A 19,296-nucleotide genomic window follows, 5' to 3' on the forward strand; every position below is an offset into this window, starting at 1 on the left:
ATTTGAGGTTGGACACAGGACATGATGGGAATCAAGAAGTGATACTACAAAAACTTGAAGAAATGAAAGAAGAAATGAAAGAAATGAAAAAAGAAATGAAAGAAATGAAAGAAATGAAAGAAGAAATGAAAGAAATGAAAAAAGAACAGAAAGAAATGAAAGAAGAAATGAAAGAATTGAAAGAATATCTGAGAAAAGTAACAACAGAACACAAACAAGATGTGAAAAGTCTGCAGGAAAATATAGAAAATCTGCAATCTCAGAACAACAGAAGAAATAATGAAGCCACTGAAATGGGCAAACGAATGAAGACCCCTCAAGAAGACAACAACATGTTGAGGAATATCATAGATGAAATGGATCAGGACAAACGAATGAATGATATCATCGTGACTGGGCACCGAATTAAACCAAGATCCTATGCGAAAGCTGTGAATAATGAAGGTGAACCAGATGAAATGGATATGATCTCAGCAGAACAGCAAGTGGTCAACTTTCTGCAATCAAAGGAAATTGAAATTGACATTAATACCATCGAAACATGCATCCCACTGAACGGAAGAAACAACAACGCCACTCCAGTCGTGCTCGTGAAACTCGTAAACAGAAAATCTAAAATGGCATTGCTGAGACAGGGAAAGAAGCTGAAGGGAACAAATGTGTACATGAATGAGCATCTCACAAAACGTAATGCTGGAATCGCCAAGAAAGCACGCGACTTGAGAAGGCAGGGGAAAATCCAGGGAACTTGGAGCACCAACTGTAAAATCTACATCAAGCTGAATGGAGGTCCAGAAGCAAGAGTAATTGTTGTCCATGACATCAAGGACCTGGACAATTTTTAAAGTTTACACAGCTACCACAACAACGATGATAATGGACTCTGACAGAAAACAAACACCCAAATTCAGCATCGACACTACTATGTTCCAAGGGACGACTAAACAAGAGGACCTACATTCAGGATTGCATCCACCTACACTTATTGAGATTATTGAAACAACATCAAAGATTGTTGAACAAGAAAATATGAAACTAAAAAATTTCTGCAACAAAGATTACAAAAACCAGGATTTGGAAAATGATACAGATCCAGATACAAATTTTTTCTCCCACATCAGTAATAATTGTTTTTATTATACAGATGATCAATATAATAGCAACATTACATGCGATAACAAATTGTCAATTATTCATTTTAATAGCAGAAGCTTGTATGCAAACTACAACAACATTAAGAACTTTTTGGAACACATCAACGAACCATTCAAAGTGATTGCTGTCACAGAAACATGGATTGATGATAAAAAAGGAATAGATTTTGATCTGGAAGGATATGAACTAAACTACATCAACAGAACCAACAAAAGTGGAGGAGGAGTAGCTGTGTACGTGATGAAGAACCTGAACTACAAAGTGGTAAAAAACATGTCATTTGCTATAGATAATATCTTAGAATGTATAACCATTGAAATATGTCAGGAAAAAAGCAAAAATATTTTCATCAGTTGTATATATAGATCACCTAAGTCAAGTATAGAAACATTTGAAGAATGGATCAAGGCTACTTACATGGATAATGGTCAAAGAATAATGTTCTTATGTGGTGACTTTAATATTGACTTATTGAACCCTAACAAGCAAAAGTCTATTGATGACTTCATTGATACAATGTACAGCATCAGTTTATATCCAAAAATCACAAAGCCAAGTAGAATCACAGCACACTGTGCCACGCTTATTGATAATATTTTTACCAATGAGTTTGACAATAACACTACAAGTGGTCTACTTATAACCGACGTTAGTGATCATCTGCCAGTTTTTACAATATATGATGGACACTACAAGAAGAACATGGAAGACAAAAGGACATTTCGAAGACTATGCACAGAGAAGAGGATGACTGCTTTCAAAATTGAGCTACAAAAGCAAGATTGGGACAATGTGTACAATGAAAAGGAGGTTGATGAAGCATATGAACATTTCTTAAACAAGTTCATAATACTTTATGACAAACATTGTCCATGGATACAACTCAGTAATAAACAGAAAAAGAATAATCAACCATGGATGACAAAAGGATTAAAAAATGCTTGTAAGAAGAAGAATACACTATATAGAGAATTTATAGCACAAAGAACTATAGAGGCAGAAATTAAGTACAAAAAGTATAAAAACAAGTTAACAGACATACTACGATCATGTAGAAAATAATATTACAGTGAATTATTGGACAGGAACAAAAATAATATGAGAGCAACATGGGGCATCCTCAATAGCATTATTAAAAATGGAACTAAGAGGGACTACCCTCAATACTTCTTAGATGAAAATAAAAAAAATGACAACATAAAGGAAGTAGTTGAAAGCTTCAATAATTATTTTGTAAATATTGGACCAAAATTGGAAGAAAGGATTCCAGACCCAGTTCCAATTGAGGACTATAATGATACCATAGAGCGAAATCCCAACTCCATGTTCCTCAGTAATGTGACACAGGAGGAAATAGTTACAATCGTTAAAAAATTTAAATCTAAGACTTCAACTGATTGTAATGGAATTGATATGGAAACGATAAAAAAGGTTATAGAAGAGATCTCAGGACCATTAATGTATATTAGTAATCTATCATTTCAAACAGGTACATTCCCAAACAAAATGAAAATAGCTAAAGTTGCACCAATTTATAAGACTGGAGATAAACATCAATTTACAAATTATAGACCTGTTTCTTTACTTCCACAATTTTCTAAAATCATTGAAAAACTGTTTAATAACAGATTAGAGAGTTTCATAAATAAAAATAGAATACTCAAAGAGAACCAATATGGATACAGAGCTAATGTCTCAACTTCAATGGCTTTAATTGAAATTACAGAAGAAATTACCAATGCAATAGACAGTAAAAAATGTGCAGCAGCAGTTTTTATGGATCTAACTAAAGCATTTGACACAATTAATCACAATATTTTAATCAAAAAACTAGAACGATATGGCATCAGAGGGTTAGTCTTAAACAGGATAAGAAGTTATCTAACGAACAGGAAACAATACGTGAAGCTAGGCGAACACATGTCTACAACGCTAAATATATCCTGTGGTGTACCTCAGGGATCAATATTAGGACCTAAATTATTCAATCTCTATATAAATGACATTTGTAAAGTTACAAAACATTTAAAGTTAGTATTATTTGCGGATGATACAACAGCGTTTTGTTCAGGAGAGAACACACAGAAGATAATACAAATAATAACAGAAGAAATTAACAAATTAAAAAGATGGTTTGACAAAAACAGACTATCGTTGAATCTCAGTAAAACTAAAATAATGCTATTTGGTAATAGTAGTAGAGAAAGTCAAACACAAATACAAATAGACGGAATAGAAATTGAAAGAGTAAATGAAACCAAATTTCTAGGTATAATGATTGATGATAAATTGAACTGGAAATCTCACGTAAAAAATATACAACATAAAGTAGCAAGAAACACGTCAATAATGAATAAAGCAAAACATGTTCTAGACAAAAAATCACTTCATATTCTCTACTGCTCACTAGTGTTACCATATCTGAGCTACTGTGTAGAAATATGGGGAAATAATTACAAAAGTACACTTCATTCATTAACGGTGTTACAAAAAAGATCAGTTAGAATAATACATAATGTTGGATATAGAGAACACACAAATCCTTTATTTATTGAATCAAAGATACTGAAATTCCACGACATAGTGAATTTGCAAACAGCTAAAATTATGCACAAAGCAAACTATAACCTGCTAGCCAAGAATATACAACAATTCTTCTCAACAAAAGAGGAGAAATATAATCTTAGAGAAAAATGTAATTTAAAACATTTGTACGCACGTACAACACTTAAGACCTTCAATATATCAATATGTGGAATTAAATTATGGAATGGATTAAGCAAAGCAATCAAACAATGTACTAATATGATCCACTTCAAGAAACTCTTCAAACTTAAAGTGTTTACAAAGTACAAAGAAGAAGAACCATGACAAACATTCTCAATTTATTTCATCCATCCATTCATTCATTCTTAAAGTAATCTTACTTATCTCATCATATGAAATATGACTTTCTTCACCAATTATTATTATTACATTCTTACTATTATTTATTTATTTATTTTTATTGTGATTACCTATGGAGTTTATTGTGAATAAATTGAGAACAGGAAGTGAACAAAAAAGTTTCAGCAACTGTTATGTAAAGAAAAGGGGTAGGATTAAATAAGCTCTGCTTCTTCCTACTCCTTTTCGAACATGTTGAAAAGAGAAACTGGAAATTGTGATGTATCATGCTGTATGCTTGCATGTTCGAAATAAACTCAAACTCTAACTCTAAACTCTAAGGGGAATCAAGCAATGGTGAAGGCGTGGAGTGGGGGGTGGGGGGTGGGGGTTGTGTGTGTGTGTATCTCCCCAATGCGAACAGCGCAAGTGAAAATTACATTACAATCGCACGTACAAATACGCATGAAAAACACTCAAGCATGGGACGGTTTAGTAAGCATGAATTGTTTTAGCTACATTGTAAAACTTAAACGCTGCTTGGAGTGATGAATGGAGAATCCTTTGAGCAGAAACGCTATGGATGGACACTTTCGGTTCAAGAAACAGGAAGTAACATTTTTGAGCGAACTCGTCCAAAAGATGGCGCCATAGTACCAACAATAGCACACCTTTTCAGTGTCTCTGTCGGCATTATATGAAAACTGTTTGTTGAATACACGTTACAGAATGAAAATCCATAAATTACAGTTTTATAAGGCGCAGCGTTCAAAACTTGGGGAAAAAAGTAGCGGCTAAATAGTCTGGAAAATATGGCATTATATGTTTGAAGGTGCAATGTTGAAGAATAGCGCACAGTTGCATTTATTCTTTGTGGCTTGTTTAGACTTAGCTGCCATTGGAGGCAGTAAAGAAGATCTAAGTTCTTATAAGAGCAATGAAGTCACAACAGTGCATTCATTTAGCAAACGTATATACTGGTGTGTGTTTGTGCAAGGCTTTTTACTTTATATTTGTGTGCCACTTTCGAAAATGCATGGGTTTAATGAAACAATGTCATTGTTTAAGTGACCAGTGCATCACTCTCAGGTTGGATGCAGAAACTTTGCTGATTCAACATCAAAAAAAGGACATAAAAGGATTTGTCGCTTTTCTGACTTGTACATTTTCTTGGACACTTGTGTTGTACAATGTCAATCATAAGGTTCATGCATCTGTCTCCAAACGCTGTGTTTTGCAACATTACTACTTGGTTTGAGGTTGTTTTTTTTCTATTCTAATTGACGCAAATGACCTACTTTTTTCGAACACTTTGGACCCTGCGGCTTATAAAAGAGTGTGGCTAATTTGTTAAGTTAAAATAAATAAATAAATAACAAGCAAATACAATTATGTGGGGTTTTTTCAGGTGCTGCAGTGTCCTTCCATTTACCTGTAGTGCTTTTTCTTTTTTAACCGGAGTGCCGTTTAGTCTTCTGGCCGTCCATAGCGGTTCTACTCATATGGATTCTTCATTCCTCATTTGTAAGTTTTACAATATAACTAAAACTGTTTATTGCCCTGTCCAGTACACCACCTTCCGCCCGAATGCAGCTGGGATTGGCTCCAGCACCCCCGCGACTCCGAGAAAGACAAGCGGTAGAAAATAGATGGATGGATACATTTGTTTATACTTACTAAACCATGAATTGATTAACGTGGACCCCGACTTAAACAAGTTGAAAAACTTATTCGGGTGTTACCAATTGTACGGAAAATGTACTGTAATGTGCAATCTACTAATACAAGTCTCAATCAAACAATCAACCGTCCCATGTGTGATGTCTTTAGTAGTGTTTTCATGCATATTTGTACGTGCTATCGTAATGACGCTAGCATTTTTAGCAATAGCTAATATGCAGACATGTTTACAAGTGTCTGTGGTAGTATTATTAACTTACAATGGCATTCTTTTTGTATTGTTTCCATCCATTTGTCCCAGTTACACAAATTCCACAGTACACTCACCAAAACGTCACAGTGGAGCTAGCTTCCACAGTTAATGGGTTCATGATGAAAACTTCTGTTTTGTTTAATCAGCCGTTTTACAAACACCGTTTGGAAACAATTAATGTATGTAAATAAACATTTACAGAATATTTCTGCGTAAATAACTAATTTCGCAACGTATATATCTGCGGCTTATGGATCGATGTGGCTAATGTACGGGAGATTTTTATTAATTTTTTTACCTATAAATTAGTGGGTGCGGCTGATATGATGGTGCGCTCCATAGTCCGGATAATACGGTAGTATATGAACGATCGGGTATACCTAATGGTCTACTGCAGGGGTGTCCAAACTACGGCCCACCAGCGTCTTGAATTTGGCCCGCAAGACCGCACGAGTCCAAAAAACAATTTGGCCAGGACCGGTGTATTCATATAATACCATACCATACCAACTTTATTTATAAAAACAACCACAGTTGAAAAACAAAGGGCTGTACACCACATACAATAATAGCCAGCGGTATTTTTTTGTCACCATCTGGAGGCCAACGAAAGCAGCTCAACAATTAATTGTACATGTAGCATTAAATTATGTGACCTAAACCAAACAACCTTCCCTAGTCATAGTGCGGGGGGGGGGGGGGGGAATCAACCAGCACAAAAATTCAACAAACACGGTCACACATACTACAACCTGCTCATTGAACTTTGTGTATATTATAAAAAATAAAAAAATAAAAATTACACCCATTTATGTGATTGTGGAGCAAAATGTATGCAAAATGTACACCAATAGTCTGTAGACCACAAGGATTAAATGTAGATTACAATCATACCAGGTCGCCTTTAAAGACATTTTCATCCATTTATTTAATAAATGTATTCATAAGAAGTGTTTTTGCTTGTTTCCATGCCGCCATTTAGCTACACACACTGATACATGAGTGTAATTTTGGCGAAGATGCGCCCATGAGGGTTTCACCGTCCCCCATTAATGCTTAAAAAGGTGAGCGCTTTTTTCACAGTACTAAAAAATAAAAACGAAAAGAAAAAATCTAAACTTTGATGTTATCTTACCTCGGAAAATGAAGGCCTTGCTGCTGTTGTGAAGTCCCGCCACTTGGGTAATTCCATAGGTGGCATTTGCCAAATCAAATTCATTGATGATATCAATCTGGTAGTCTTGATCCGACCCAAAAGCCAAAGCTGGCGGAGAGAGATGAAGAGATGATTCAACACGGACACAGGACAAATGAAAAGTCATATGGCGAGTGAATGCATTTTAAAAAAATGGTTATGGTTGCAGTAGTAATCTATTTCGAACATGCATACAATTACAATGTGGTACATAAATATTTTACAATTTCAATGTCCGAAAAGAAGTGGGGAGAAGCAAAGCTTATTTAATCCGTTTCTTAGCAATCACAAATGTATTTTTTTACTGCCTGGACTCAATTTGCAACACAAACAACCAAACGAGTAAATAGAGGCTCTAATAAAAATCCATTCATCTCGGAATTGCAATTCTTATTTATACCGATTCTCAATCAATCGTTTTCAAAAATAGAGAAAAAAGTTTTTAGCCAAGTCCGCATTTTTAAGTTTTTGTAACCTGTAACCTGTTTTGAAAAGGTTGTATTATTATTATTTCATACCAGATATATTGCTTGAATCGATTGGAAGCGGGAATCAAGTTGAATTGAGAATCATTTCTGAATCGAATTGTCACCCCAACAAACAGAATGGAATCAAATTGCAAGTTGTTGTAAGATTCCCATCCCAAGTCGATAGATACATCAATAAAGTTTGCAAGAAGAGATCATTAAAGAGTTGCAATACACATTATTTGCTGGACATGCCACAGACTGTTTTTATTTCTCAATAAAAACCCAGATGTTCATCAGGTTACTTCTCCTTGTACTTGGTAAAAATGTGGACTTCAAACAGTTTCTGAAAGTGGATCCTATTATTAGTACATTGTTTGACTTATTTGCCTAATCCATTCCATAATCTAATTCCACATACTGATATACGAAGGGTTTTAAGTGTTGTACGTGCATACATATGCATTAAGTTTAAATTGTACCCTATTTTGTTGAGAAAATGTGTTGGTTAGCGACCTATAGTTTGCTTTGTACGGAATTTCAGCAGTTTTCAAATGCAACAAATCATTGAATTTGAACATTTTTGAGTCAATAAATGCAGGTTTGCATTATCCTATTAACTGACCTTTTTTTTTGGTAAAAGAATACTTCTGTTATTTCCCAATATTTCTACAGGGGCCGTCAATATTAAAGAGTGAACTTATGTGATTAATCACAAAATAATTATGGTATTAATCATCATGCAACCGCTATACGGCCACAGTGATCAGACCAGTGCAAAAATGACTGACTGCTGTGCTCGCTGGCCAATATAACTCCCAAATACAACTGGAAAGAACTTACAATTAAAAACCTATACATATACAAGTACATATACATACATACACTCACGCATATAATCACGTTTCATCATACATATTAACGTTGTTGTCCTAGGGGGGAAAATGGGTAACACACGGCACACTGACAAAGCTTAACCCATTGTTACTATAACAATCTACAAGGTTAATACAGTTCGCTTCTCCTTCTTTCCCCTCCATTTATCTGCTTTCTTTTGTATTTCAAGTTATCATTACATAAATGTATTGTTGCATTTGAAACAATTGTTTTGTTGATAATAGAGGTAATTATTGTTAATATTCATTATCAATGGTGCTATTTCTATTGGTATTTGTATTGATCCATTTGTGGTGTAAAAATGCTCATTGTCATTTCTGTATTATTAATATTTATTGCACTAACTGCTTCTTTGCTATCACTTTTACCATCATATGTGTACTTATCCTATTTGCGGATATTCTGTTGTTGTCCTAGGGGAAACTGGGTAACACATGGCACACTGACAAAGCTTAACCTAGTGTTACTATAACAATCTACAAGGTTAATACAGTTCGCTTCTCCTTCTTTCCCTCCATTTATCTGCTTTCTTTTGTATTTCAGGTTATCATCACTCATATGTATTGTTGCATTTGAAACAATCGTAATGTTGATAATGAATAATAATAATTTACCTCTATTATCAATAGTGCTATTTCTATTGGTATTTGTATTGCTCCATTTGTAGTGTAATAATGCTCATTGTCATTTCCGTGTTATTAATATTTATTTCACTAACTGCTTCTTTACTATAACTTTTACCATCATATTTGCACATATCCTATTTGCCGATGTTGTTCTATTGTTGTTGTTATTGTTGCGTTTGCTGTTGTCGTTGTCTCTCTGTCTTATCCCCCTCTCTTGTGCCCGCAATTTCCCCCACCGTCTTCCTTTTTTTCCCCCTCTTTCTATCGCCTCCTGCTACGGCCCGGCTGCACCAACTAATAATTTAAATGCATTTAATAAAGTCAAACACAAATAAGGCAACAGGAGAAGTATCCCACACTTCTCTTTTGTAAAGTAAATTTGTACAGCCGATATGGGCATCTATACATCAACAATATGATTTGCCCGGGAGTAGCTGGACAGGACAAAAAATTTAAAAAAATTAAAAATAATAATTTAAAAAAACAATTAAAAACCTGTTACCAAGTTTTGCGCCAATCAATGACATCCAAGTAAAATGTTCAAAAAAAAAATTCCTGGATTACATTCTGACAATAAAATCGCATTTGTGTACCAATATTGGTGATTAATTGTGATTAATCCACATTCCAAAATGTGATATGATTTTTTTTTTTTTGTAATTGTGCACAATAACTAAGATATGGTAAACCCAGTGAGTGGTTTTGGTCCAGAACATATTTATTATTAAAGTATCACTTTGTTTTTTATGAGATTTCCAGTTCATTTGATCATCCATTATTTCACCTAAAAAAATTATTTATTTTACTATTTGACTTTTTCTTCTTGCATTTTATTTGTACTTAAATGTAAGCCTGTTTTGTGTCAATAGTGAGCAAATATTACTAACTTTAAACCCCTAAGAGTTTTTTTTGTTGTTGCTGGTATAAACGCATAGTATGTTGCTGCAACATACACCTGTGCTCCCTGCAGCTGTGTCAGGTGCACTGCCTGCAGAAACCAAATAGTTGTCCCTTTCCCAATCCCGTGCATCATTTTTAGTCTGCAAACTGCATTCACATGCACGTATTTTTTTTTATTTTTTTTTTAAATGGCGCGTAATTTCCACGCAAGAAATTACACGCCCGCGCGCAAATGCCGTATTCGTCCTCTTACCTGGTTTGGAAAAAAGGACGAGGTATAACAAAGCCACGGAAATATCCATTTGTGTCCGAGTTGCGTGGTACGGAGTCCTGAGTGGGGTGTGTGCGCGTCAGGCAGCGTGTCTCCACCAGCACCTTGGTGCGTGTGCGCAGCTCTCACTTCACGACGGGGTGTGCGAGAAATGAGGAACGGTCCACGACATCAGAGGAGGGGATGCTGCAGAGCACAGAAGTGGGGCTTTTTAAGCGTGTTGCCACCCAGCACGTCGTCTGTACATTCATGTCATCAAATATCTCTGCATGCATTTTTTAAATCTTTTTAAGTGGACACGAGTGGGAGATTTGCAGTGGATGTAAATATCATTAATACGACGACCCCCTTCTTCAAAGTTCCCATTTTTTGAGGTTAGCTTTCAAGTAAATCATTCATTTGGGGACATCATTCTGTGCAAGAATGATAGTACTTTTGTGCAGAATGGGCCCCCATACACAATACACCTGGAGGGCCCTGAACACAACACTTGATACATTTACATGCCCTAAAAAAAAACTCATTTAATGGATTCTGTTAAAAAAAAAACTGGCTTAATAAAAGACTTTTTTAAAATTTGAATTAGAATCAGAATCGATTCTCGATTTAAAACTTTTTCAATCACAAAAAAAATCTACCTAAACATTTAAAGGCCTACTGAAATGATTTTTTTTATTATTTAAACAGGGATAGCAGATCCATTCTATGTGTCATACTTGATCATTTCGCGATATTGCCATATTTTTGCTGAAAGGATTTAATAGAGAACATCCACGATAAAGTTCGCAACTTTTGGTCGCTGATAAAATAAAGCCTTGCCTCTACCGGAAGTAGCGTGACGTCGCAGGTTGAAGGGCTCCTCACATTTCCCCATTGTTTACACCAGCAGCGAGAGCGAGTCGGGCCGAGAAAGCGACGATTACCCCATTAATTTGAGCCAGGATGAAAGATTCGTGGATGAGGAACGTGAGAGTGAAGGACTAGCGTGCAGTGCAGGACGCATCTTTTTTCACTCTGACCGTAACTTAGGTACAAGCTGGCTCATTGGATTCCACACTCTCTCCTTTTTCTATTGTGGATCACGGCTTTGTATTTAACCACCTCGGATACTATATCCTCTTGAAAATGAGAGTCGAGAACGCGAAATGGACATTCGCAGTGACTTTTATCTCCATGACAATACATCGACGAAGCACTTTAGCTACGGAGCTAACGTGATAGCATCGGGCTTAACTGCAGATAGAAACAAAAGAAATAAACCCCTGACTGGAAGGATAGACAGAAGATCAACAATACTATTAAACCATGGACCTGTAAATACACGGTTAATGCTTTCCAGCCTGGCGAAGCTTAACAATGCTGTTGCTAACGACGCCATTGAAGCTAACTTAGCTACGGGACCTCACAGAGCTATGCTAAAAACATTAGCTATCCACCTACGCCAGCCAGCCCTCATCTGCTCATCAACACCCGTTCTCACCTGCGTTCCAGCGATCGACAGAGCGACGAAGGACTTCACCCGATCATCCATGCGGTTGGCGGCTAGCGTCGGATAGCGCGTCTGCTATCCAAGTCAAAGTCCTCCTGGTTGTGTTGCTGCAGCCAGCCGCTAATACACCGATCCCACCTACAACTTTCTTCTTTGCAGTCTTCATTGTTCATTAAACAAATTGCAAAAGATTCACCAACACATATGTCCAGAATACTGTGGAATTTTGAGATGAAAACAGAGCTTTTTGTATTGGATACAATGGTGTACCTATACTTCCGCTTCAACGATTGACGTCACGCGCATACGTCATCATACATAGACGTTTTCAACCGGAAGTTTCGCGGGAAATTTAAAATTGCACTTTATAAGTTAACCCGGCCGTATTGGCATGTGTTGCAATGTTAAGATTTCATCATTGATATATAAACTATCAGACTGCGTGGTCGGTAGTAGTGGGTTTCAGTAGGTCTTAAAGTAAAGTCTGAATGTCATTAAAACAGTTAGCTCCATCTTTTGACACTACTTCTACTCCCGTCCTTGCACGCTACACCAAAGATGACGGGGAGAAGTGACTGACCGTGAGCCAGTGGTCATCAAAAATCAGGAAATCACCCAGGTATCCTCATATAAATATTTAGGGGTTCATATTGATAATCTTCTCTGCTGGAAGACACATATTGACAGACTGTGCAATAGACTGCAACAGGGGCTATATTTTTGGCGAAGATTAAGATTGTACGGCGTAAGCAGCCACATCATGATGATTTTCTACCGTGCCAGAGCATCATTAGATACGGGATCACCTCATGGTTTGGCAACCTAACCGTTAAGCTAAAAAGCAAACTGGCCGGCATGCATAAAACAGCAATGAAAATCGTAGGGAGGAAAGAATATGAGCCTATACAGAGCATCTATGAGCAGGCAGTTAGGAAAAAAGCTAAGGAAATCATTTCCAACTCACAACACCCACTCTTCCCTGAATATGGAACCCTGCCATCAGGGAGAAGACTCCGGGTCCCACTATGCAAATCTAACCGCCTTAAATGATCATTTGTCCCAGCCTCCATCAAGCTGACCAACAATGTGCAATAGAATGTTAATACATAGGTTAGCACTTTTTTTTAGCACATAGCACTTTAGCACTTTAGAACTAAGCACTTTAGCACACAGCACTTTATCCATGAGCTCTAGTGCAATGCACACTGGTACTTTATCTTTATCTCCATACTGTAGATTTTATGCCTACATCAAAGTGCCAACTATGTCTATCAAGCTCCATGTTCTGATGTTTAAATGTTAGTTGTCTGGTTGTGGTTGTGTCTGTGCTTGTGTTTTTGTTCTGTTGTTTTTGTGTATGTTAAGAAAGCAATGATGCCCTGTGCCCAGGACAAATTTCCCCGCCGGGACAATAAAGTTGAACCTTGAACCTTGAAGACGCTGCCGAAAGGTGAGCCACGTAAATAAGACCGCCCACAAAACGGCGTATCCGGAAGCGACTGTCAGAAAGCAGCTTGAAGATGATCTGTAAAACATAATCTATGCAACATTTTGACCAAAGAACCACCATTACATGTTATGTAGACCAGTGGTCCCCAACGACTGCCCTGTACCAATCGGTACCGGGCCGCGGCCGCACAAGTAATTAAAAAAAAATAAATAAATAATAATAATTTTTTATTAAATCAACATCAAATTTATTTTTTATTAAATCAACATAAAAAACACAATATATACATCATATAGCAATATAAATCAATACAGTCTGCAGGGATACAGTCCGTAAGCACACATGATTGTATTTCTTTATGACAAAAAAAAAATAAAACATTTTTTTTTTTTACTACCGCCCCTCCCTGTCCGTGGGACAAATTTTCAAGCATTGACCGGCCTGCAAGTACAAAAAGGTTGGGGACCACTGATGTAGACCACAAGGAAGTGTTTTCCATTTAGAAAAAAATTATAATAATATGACTCTTTTACTGCGCCTTATAATCCGGTGCGCCTTATATATGAAAAAAAAATCGAAAATAGACCATTCATCGGCAGTGCGCCTTATAATCCGGTGCGCCTTATATATGAAAAAAATCGAAAATAGACCATTATATATAACCCGGTGCGCCCTATGGTCCGGAAAATATGGTAGTTAACTTGTCGATTCACATGTGTTAGTAATTTAAAAGAAAAAAGTGCCATGCATGAATCCCGCAAACCTCCTGCACCTCACTTTTATGTTTGTACTTCACAGCTATGAATTTTTTTTTTTGAAAAGATGACAATCAAGTCAAACTGTGTCACGAAATTGTTGTCAAATTGGGCCAAATCCAGAGGTTCCATTGTACGCGCTGGGATGCCCTACAAAGGGGGGGAAAAAATGGTTAATAAAGACTTTCAGGCAGGCATTATTACCCCCCGCCAAAGAAAATTGTTAAGGTAAACCAAAGTGATTTTGGAAGAAAAATAAAAAATGTTTTTGTAAGCGTGGCCTGATTCTTCCAGCCTCACCTCCCTTCGCCATCCTTCTTGCCCCCGGAGAATTCCAGAGGATTTGTAAGAATTGCTTCTCCAGTCCTTACTCCTGCGGGGCTCGTCCACATCGAGAGCCATTAATCATACCTTTTCTCCTGCCACCCTCTAATTTGTGTACATTGTCAGGTTGTCTAGGTTACCGGCAGCCACTCCGACTGGCAAGAGGCCAGCCCTGTCTGCCTGGTGATTATGGTGGTTACACAAAGTGATACACCTGTGAAGCGCTGCTCTATGTCAGGTGTGGGGAAGTCTGTTATGGGGAGGACGCCACGGTTGCGAACTCTCAAATTGAAGCGTATACCAGGGGTTCTTTGTTAGGAACGCGTAGGTTGTGACCCCGAAAAAGGCAGCGTATTTAATGCCCAAATGTATGGAAACACAAAAAAAACGCACAATGCAACAATCTGATTACCACGTACCGTGTTCATAAATCTAAAGCAGTCTTCAAACGATGATCCCAGAACCATTAAGTCTGTGGGACTGGCTTTCGTAGCTCCGAGGTGGTCATTAGCAGCAGGTGAAAGACACAATCACTTATGAGGATAGCACCTGGAAGCAGGTGTAAAGCTACTGCGGTGCAACACAAACAGAACAGGAAGTGAAAACAGATTAAGAGCGCAAAACAGGAAGTGAACAAAACCACAAAACAAAACATGGAATGACCTGCCCATAACAGGTCATAACAGTTCTTAACCGTTTTGACCTTGGGGAGGCTATCCAGTAGATGTCAGTATTGTCCTGTTTAAGAGTGTCACAATATTGCTGTTTACGGCAGACGAACTGCTTTACGGTAGACGAAAACGTGACTGCTCTTGTTGTGTGTTGTTACCGCACTGGGAGGACGTTAATAAAACTGCCCAACAATAAACCCACATAAGAAACCAAGAACTCGCCCTCGATCATTCTACAGTTATAACGTGATTGGGCAGGCACGCTGTTTATATTGTGGGAAAGCGGACGTGAAAACAGACTGTCGCCGCTGTCCCCACTCGGGTCCGCAAGGAGCTGGAAAATCCGGGAGGGTTGGCAAGTATGGCATAGAGCCCTCTGAAATGTTACCTCTAAATTAGTACCGTATTTTTCTCAGTATGAGTCGCTCCGGAGTATAAGTCGCACCGGCCGAAAATGCATAATAAAGAAGGAAAAAAACATATATAAGTCGCATTGGAGTATAAGTCACATTTTTTGGGGAAATTTATTCGATAAAACCCAACACCAAGAATAGACATTTGAAAGGCAATTTAAAATAAATAAAGGCTGAATAAGTGTACGTTATATGACGCATAAATAACCAACTGAGAACGTGCCTGGTATGTTAACGTAACATATTATGGTAAGAGTCATTCAAATAACTATAACATATAGAACATGCTATACGTTTACCAAACAATCTGTCACTCCTAATTGCTAAATCCCATGAAATCTTACACGTCTAGTCTCTTACGTGAATGAGCTAAATAATATTATTTGATGTTTTACGGTAATGTGTTAATAATTTCACACATAAGTTGCTCCTGAGTATAAATCGCACCCCCGGCCAAACTATGAAAAAATCTGTGATTTATAGTCCGAAAAATACGGTAATCTTACTCTTGATTTGATACATATTCAATTATAATTCATAATAATTTGGTTGTACTTGTGCAATGAAAAAGATCATTCCATTCCATAGTTGTATCTAACCTATACTTACAGTTTAACAGGATAAACGGCAATATGAAAGCATTACTATCAAGGCTTAGGTCAGGCTGATTACAGAAACAAATACTAATCAAGTATATTGATGAACAATTGTTTTACTTACAGTTACACAGTGCTGAAGTAAATTAATTCTAACTAAGTTATTATAATTAAACAACAATAATATATGTATGTTTCTTAAATAAAGACAATAAAATCTAAGTGCAAACTAAATTACACATTCACCACTTTAGTCACAGTTTTTGCGCTTAAGAAACTTCTCTAGGATTTTTCTGTTTATTTGATATTGTCATTACTGCCTAGGGTTGCAAAGGGGTGGAAAGTTTACAGTAAATTTCCGGAAACTTTCCGGAAATTTACCACGGGAAGTTAAGCTTGGGAAGTTTGGAAATTTTGACCATTTACTGATTATTCAAAGTTGGACACCGTCCATCTTATTCTGTAGAATAAAATGAGAAGCTTGTAAAACACCAATGCAATGCCACACACAGATTATTTATAGTCAGCTAAACAATTGGAGTAGTCTTTAAACATATTTTACTGATGGACAAATTAATAGAAATAGGCTAGATCAGGGGTCACCAACCTTTTTGAAACCAAGGGCTACTTCTTGGGTACTGATTAATGCGAAGGGCTACCAGTTTGATAACCACTTAAATAAATTGCCAGAAGTAGCCAATTTGCTCAATTTACCTTTAACTCTGTTATTATTAATAATTAATGATATTTATCTTTGTGGAAACACTGATCATCTTAATGATTTCTCACAATAAATATATATAGAAACAGATAAATATCAATATGCAACACTTTATTTTTATATTTTCTCTAAGTGCACATTTTTCAAATTGAACATTTTCAAATGATCACTTCTAAGACAGTCTTGTGAAATCACAATATCACATTTTAACTAGCTAGCCACTAACATTTTTTAACAAATCATGAATTACTTTGCACCATGTTTGTACAAATAATAACTCATGTAAAATACAAAAGTAAACTCTCAAATTTTTAAATCATGTCACACTTTGAACTGGACACCAAATCTGTTATCTGTTTCTTTGTCAGTTAGTGGGAAGTCTGGCATTGCATGCTGTTAACTAGTGTGTTGTACTCTGGTGTGTAACTTGACACTGCAACTCTGAGTGAGTCTTGCAGATGTGCATCAGTGAGGCGTGTTCTGTGTTTGTTCTTGATGAAGTTCATGTCAGAAAAGGCTGATTCACAAAGATAAGATTTTTCCTCATTGTTTGCGGAACCTTCTTAATCTTTTGGACATATTTTCACAGCAATCTGGCCTTAAGCTTAATTATGATAAATGTAAAATGATAAGGATCGGAAATCTAAAGGGAACGTCCTTTCGAATGGAATGCAAAGTGCCTGTTTTGTGGACAGATGGACCAGTTAACATACTTGGTGTTGTTGTCCCAGAAAATCTGGAAGATCTAGGCTCAGTAAAGTATGATAATCGACTAAGAAAGCTGGACAAAATTATGCAATTATGGAAAGGGAAATCCCTAACCTTGTATGGTAAAATGTCTATTGCCAACTCGTTAATTATTCCTCAATTTATTTATTTGTTTTTGTCATTACCAGCTCCATCACAAAACTTTTTTAAGATTTATGAGCGGAGGGTCTTCGATTTTGTCTGGAACGGCAAACCAGAAAAGATTAAAAGAAAGGTTTTGTACAAAGAGTATGAATATGGGGGCCTGAAACTTCTCAACCTTGAAGCTATGTGTCTGTCTTTAAAAGCATCAATTGTTCCAAAGATGTATTTAAACATTGAGAAATGTCCTGTTGGACAAAAAACATGTACTGTATCAAAAGAAATTGTATCCTTTTTTACAAGTGATCCCCTCCCAGAGAGTCTGCTGGGAAACATGGCGGGGTTCATAAAGGAAACAATCCACTCATAGTGGTGTTTTCAATTTTATGTGCCAGAAAAAAGACGATATTTTGCAGCAGTTAATATGGATGAACTCTAATATTGTAATAGATGGAAAGCCTTTCTTTTGGAAAAATATGTTTGAAAGAGGAATAATTTTTGTCAATGATATTATCAATGAGAATGGTAAAATTATGAAGTATGATGAATTTAGAGCTATGTATGGTGATGCTTGCTCAAGCTTTTCATTTTATCAACTAACTGGAGTAATTGGGAAAAGATGGAAACAAATAATGAATTATGGAACTACTAAATTATTAGTTTGTAAACCTCTAATAAGAAATTCTAGTTGGCAAAAAGGAACTAAAATAAATGGAAAAATATATAATTTTTATTTAATAAAGAAATCTTTGAAGGCTGCCTCATACAACACAAATGGAAAATGGGAGGACTTTTTTGACTGCCCGTTGCCATGGGATGCCATATTCAAACTAATCTATAAAACCACTATCGATGTGCAAAATAGTTATTTTCAAATTAAAATTATTTATAACTTCTTACCCACTGGGAAAATGTTAAAATTATGGAATATGACAGAGTCAGATGATTGCCGATTTTGTTGTCAGGAGCCTGAATCCACCCTGCATTTGTTTTGGTATTGTCATATTGTGTCTTTGTTTTGGGTGGAAGTTGAAAAAATGTGTTTAAGGATTGGTTTGTTTATGAAGCTTAATGTGGTTTCTGTTATTTTAGGAGAGTTCATTGACAATCATGATTTAGTCAATTTAATTATAGTACTCGGTAAAATGTTTATTTTTAAGGCCAAAAACAGATATTCACTTAGTATTACTTTCTTTAAAACATTTATTCAGTATTTTCTAACTTTAGAAAGTTACATGGTTGAAAACGATAATGATGCCAAAAAACATTAAAAAAAAAGATGAGAAGTCCTCAAAGGTTTATTTTGAAAGTATAATTATGTTTATAAATTATATGATATCTGTTGTTGTGTTCCCTAATTTGAGTGACCTGGACATAATCTGGACTGTACATAAATGCTTATTTATAAAATGTAATTTTGTTTATAAATTATATGCAATCTGTTGTGTTCCCTAATTTTTTTCTGTGTACATGAATGAAGGTGTGTGTTGCTGAGTCCGACTTTGACATTTCCTGGACTGGGCCTGGTTTAAAAAACCCTTTAAACAAATCTAATTTCATTGACAACCTGGTCTGTTGAAGATAAGTCCCTTTTTTAAAAAATAAAATAAAATAAAATAAGATAAATAAATAAAAAACATTTTCTTGGATAAAAAAGAAAGTAAAACAATATAAAAATAATTACATAAAAAATAGTAA

At 36.1% G+C, this 19,296-nt stretch overlaps 1 protein-coding gene across 1 annotated transcript in view; it reads right to left on the reverse strand.

Moving 5' to 3' along the window:
* The window catches only part of LOC133642387 (protein kinase C-binding protein NELL1-like), a 157,160-nt gene extending 146,707 nt beyond the window's left edge, over positions 1–10,453 (reverse strand). The window contains exons 1-2 of the mRNA XM_062036554.1: positions 10,313–10,453; positions 7,110–7,238 (exon numbers count right to left, since the gene is read on the reverse strand). Of these exons, the coding sequence (XP_061892538.1) occupies positions 7,110–7,238; positions 10,313–10,361 (178 nt within the window). The 5' untranslated portion in view covers positions 10,362–10,453. The remainder of the gene's footprint in view (positions 1–7,109; positions 7,239–10,312) is intronic.
* Positions 10,454–19,296: the final 8,843 nt, after the last annotated feature.

This window comes from Entelurus aequoreus, linkage group LG02 (genome assembly GCF_033978785.1).
Source record: "Entelurus aequoreus isolate RoL-2023_Sb linkage group LG02, RoL_Eaeq_v1.1, whole genome shotgun sequence".
In the NCBI taxonomy this organism is placed as follows: domain Eukaryota; kingdom Metazoa; phylum Chordata; class Actinopteri; order Syngnathiformes; family Syngnathidae; genus Entelurus; species Entelurus aequoreus.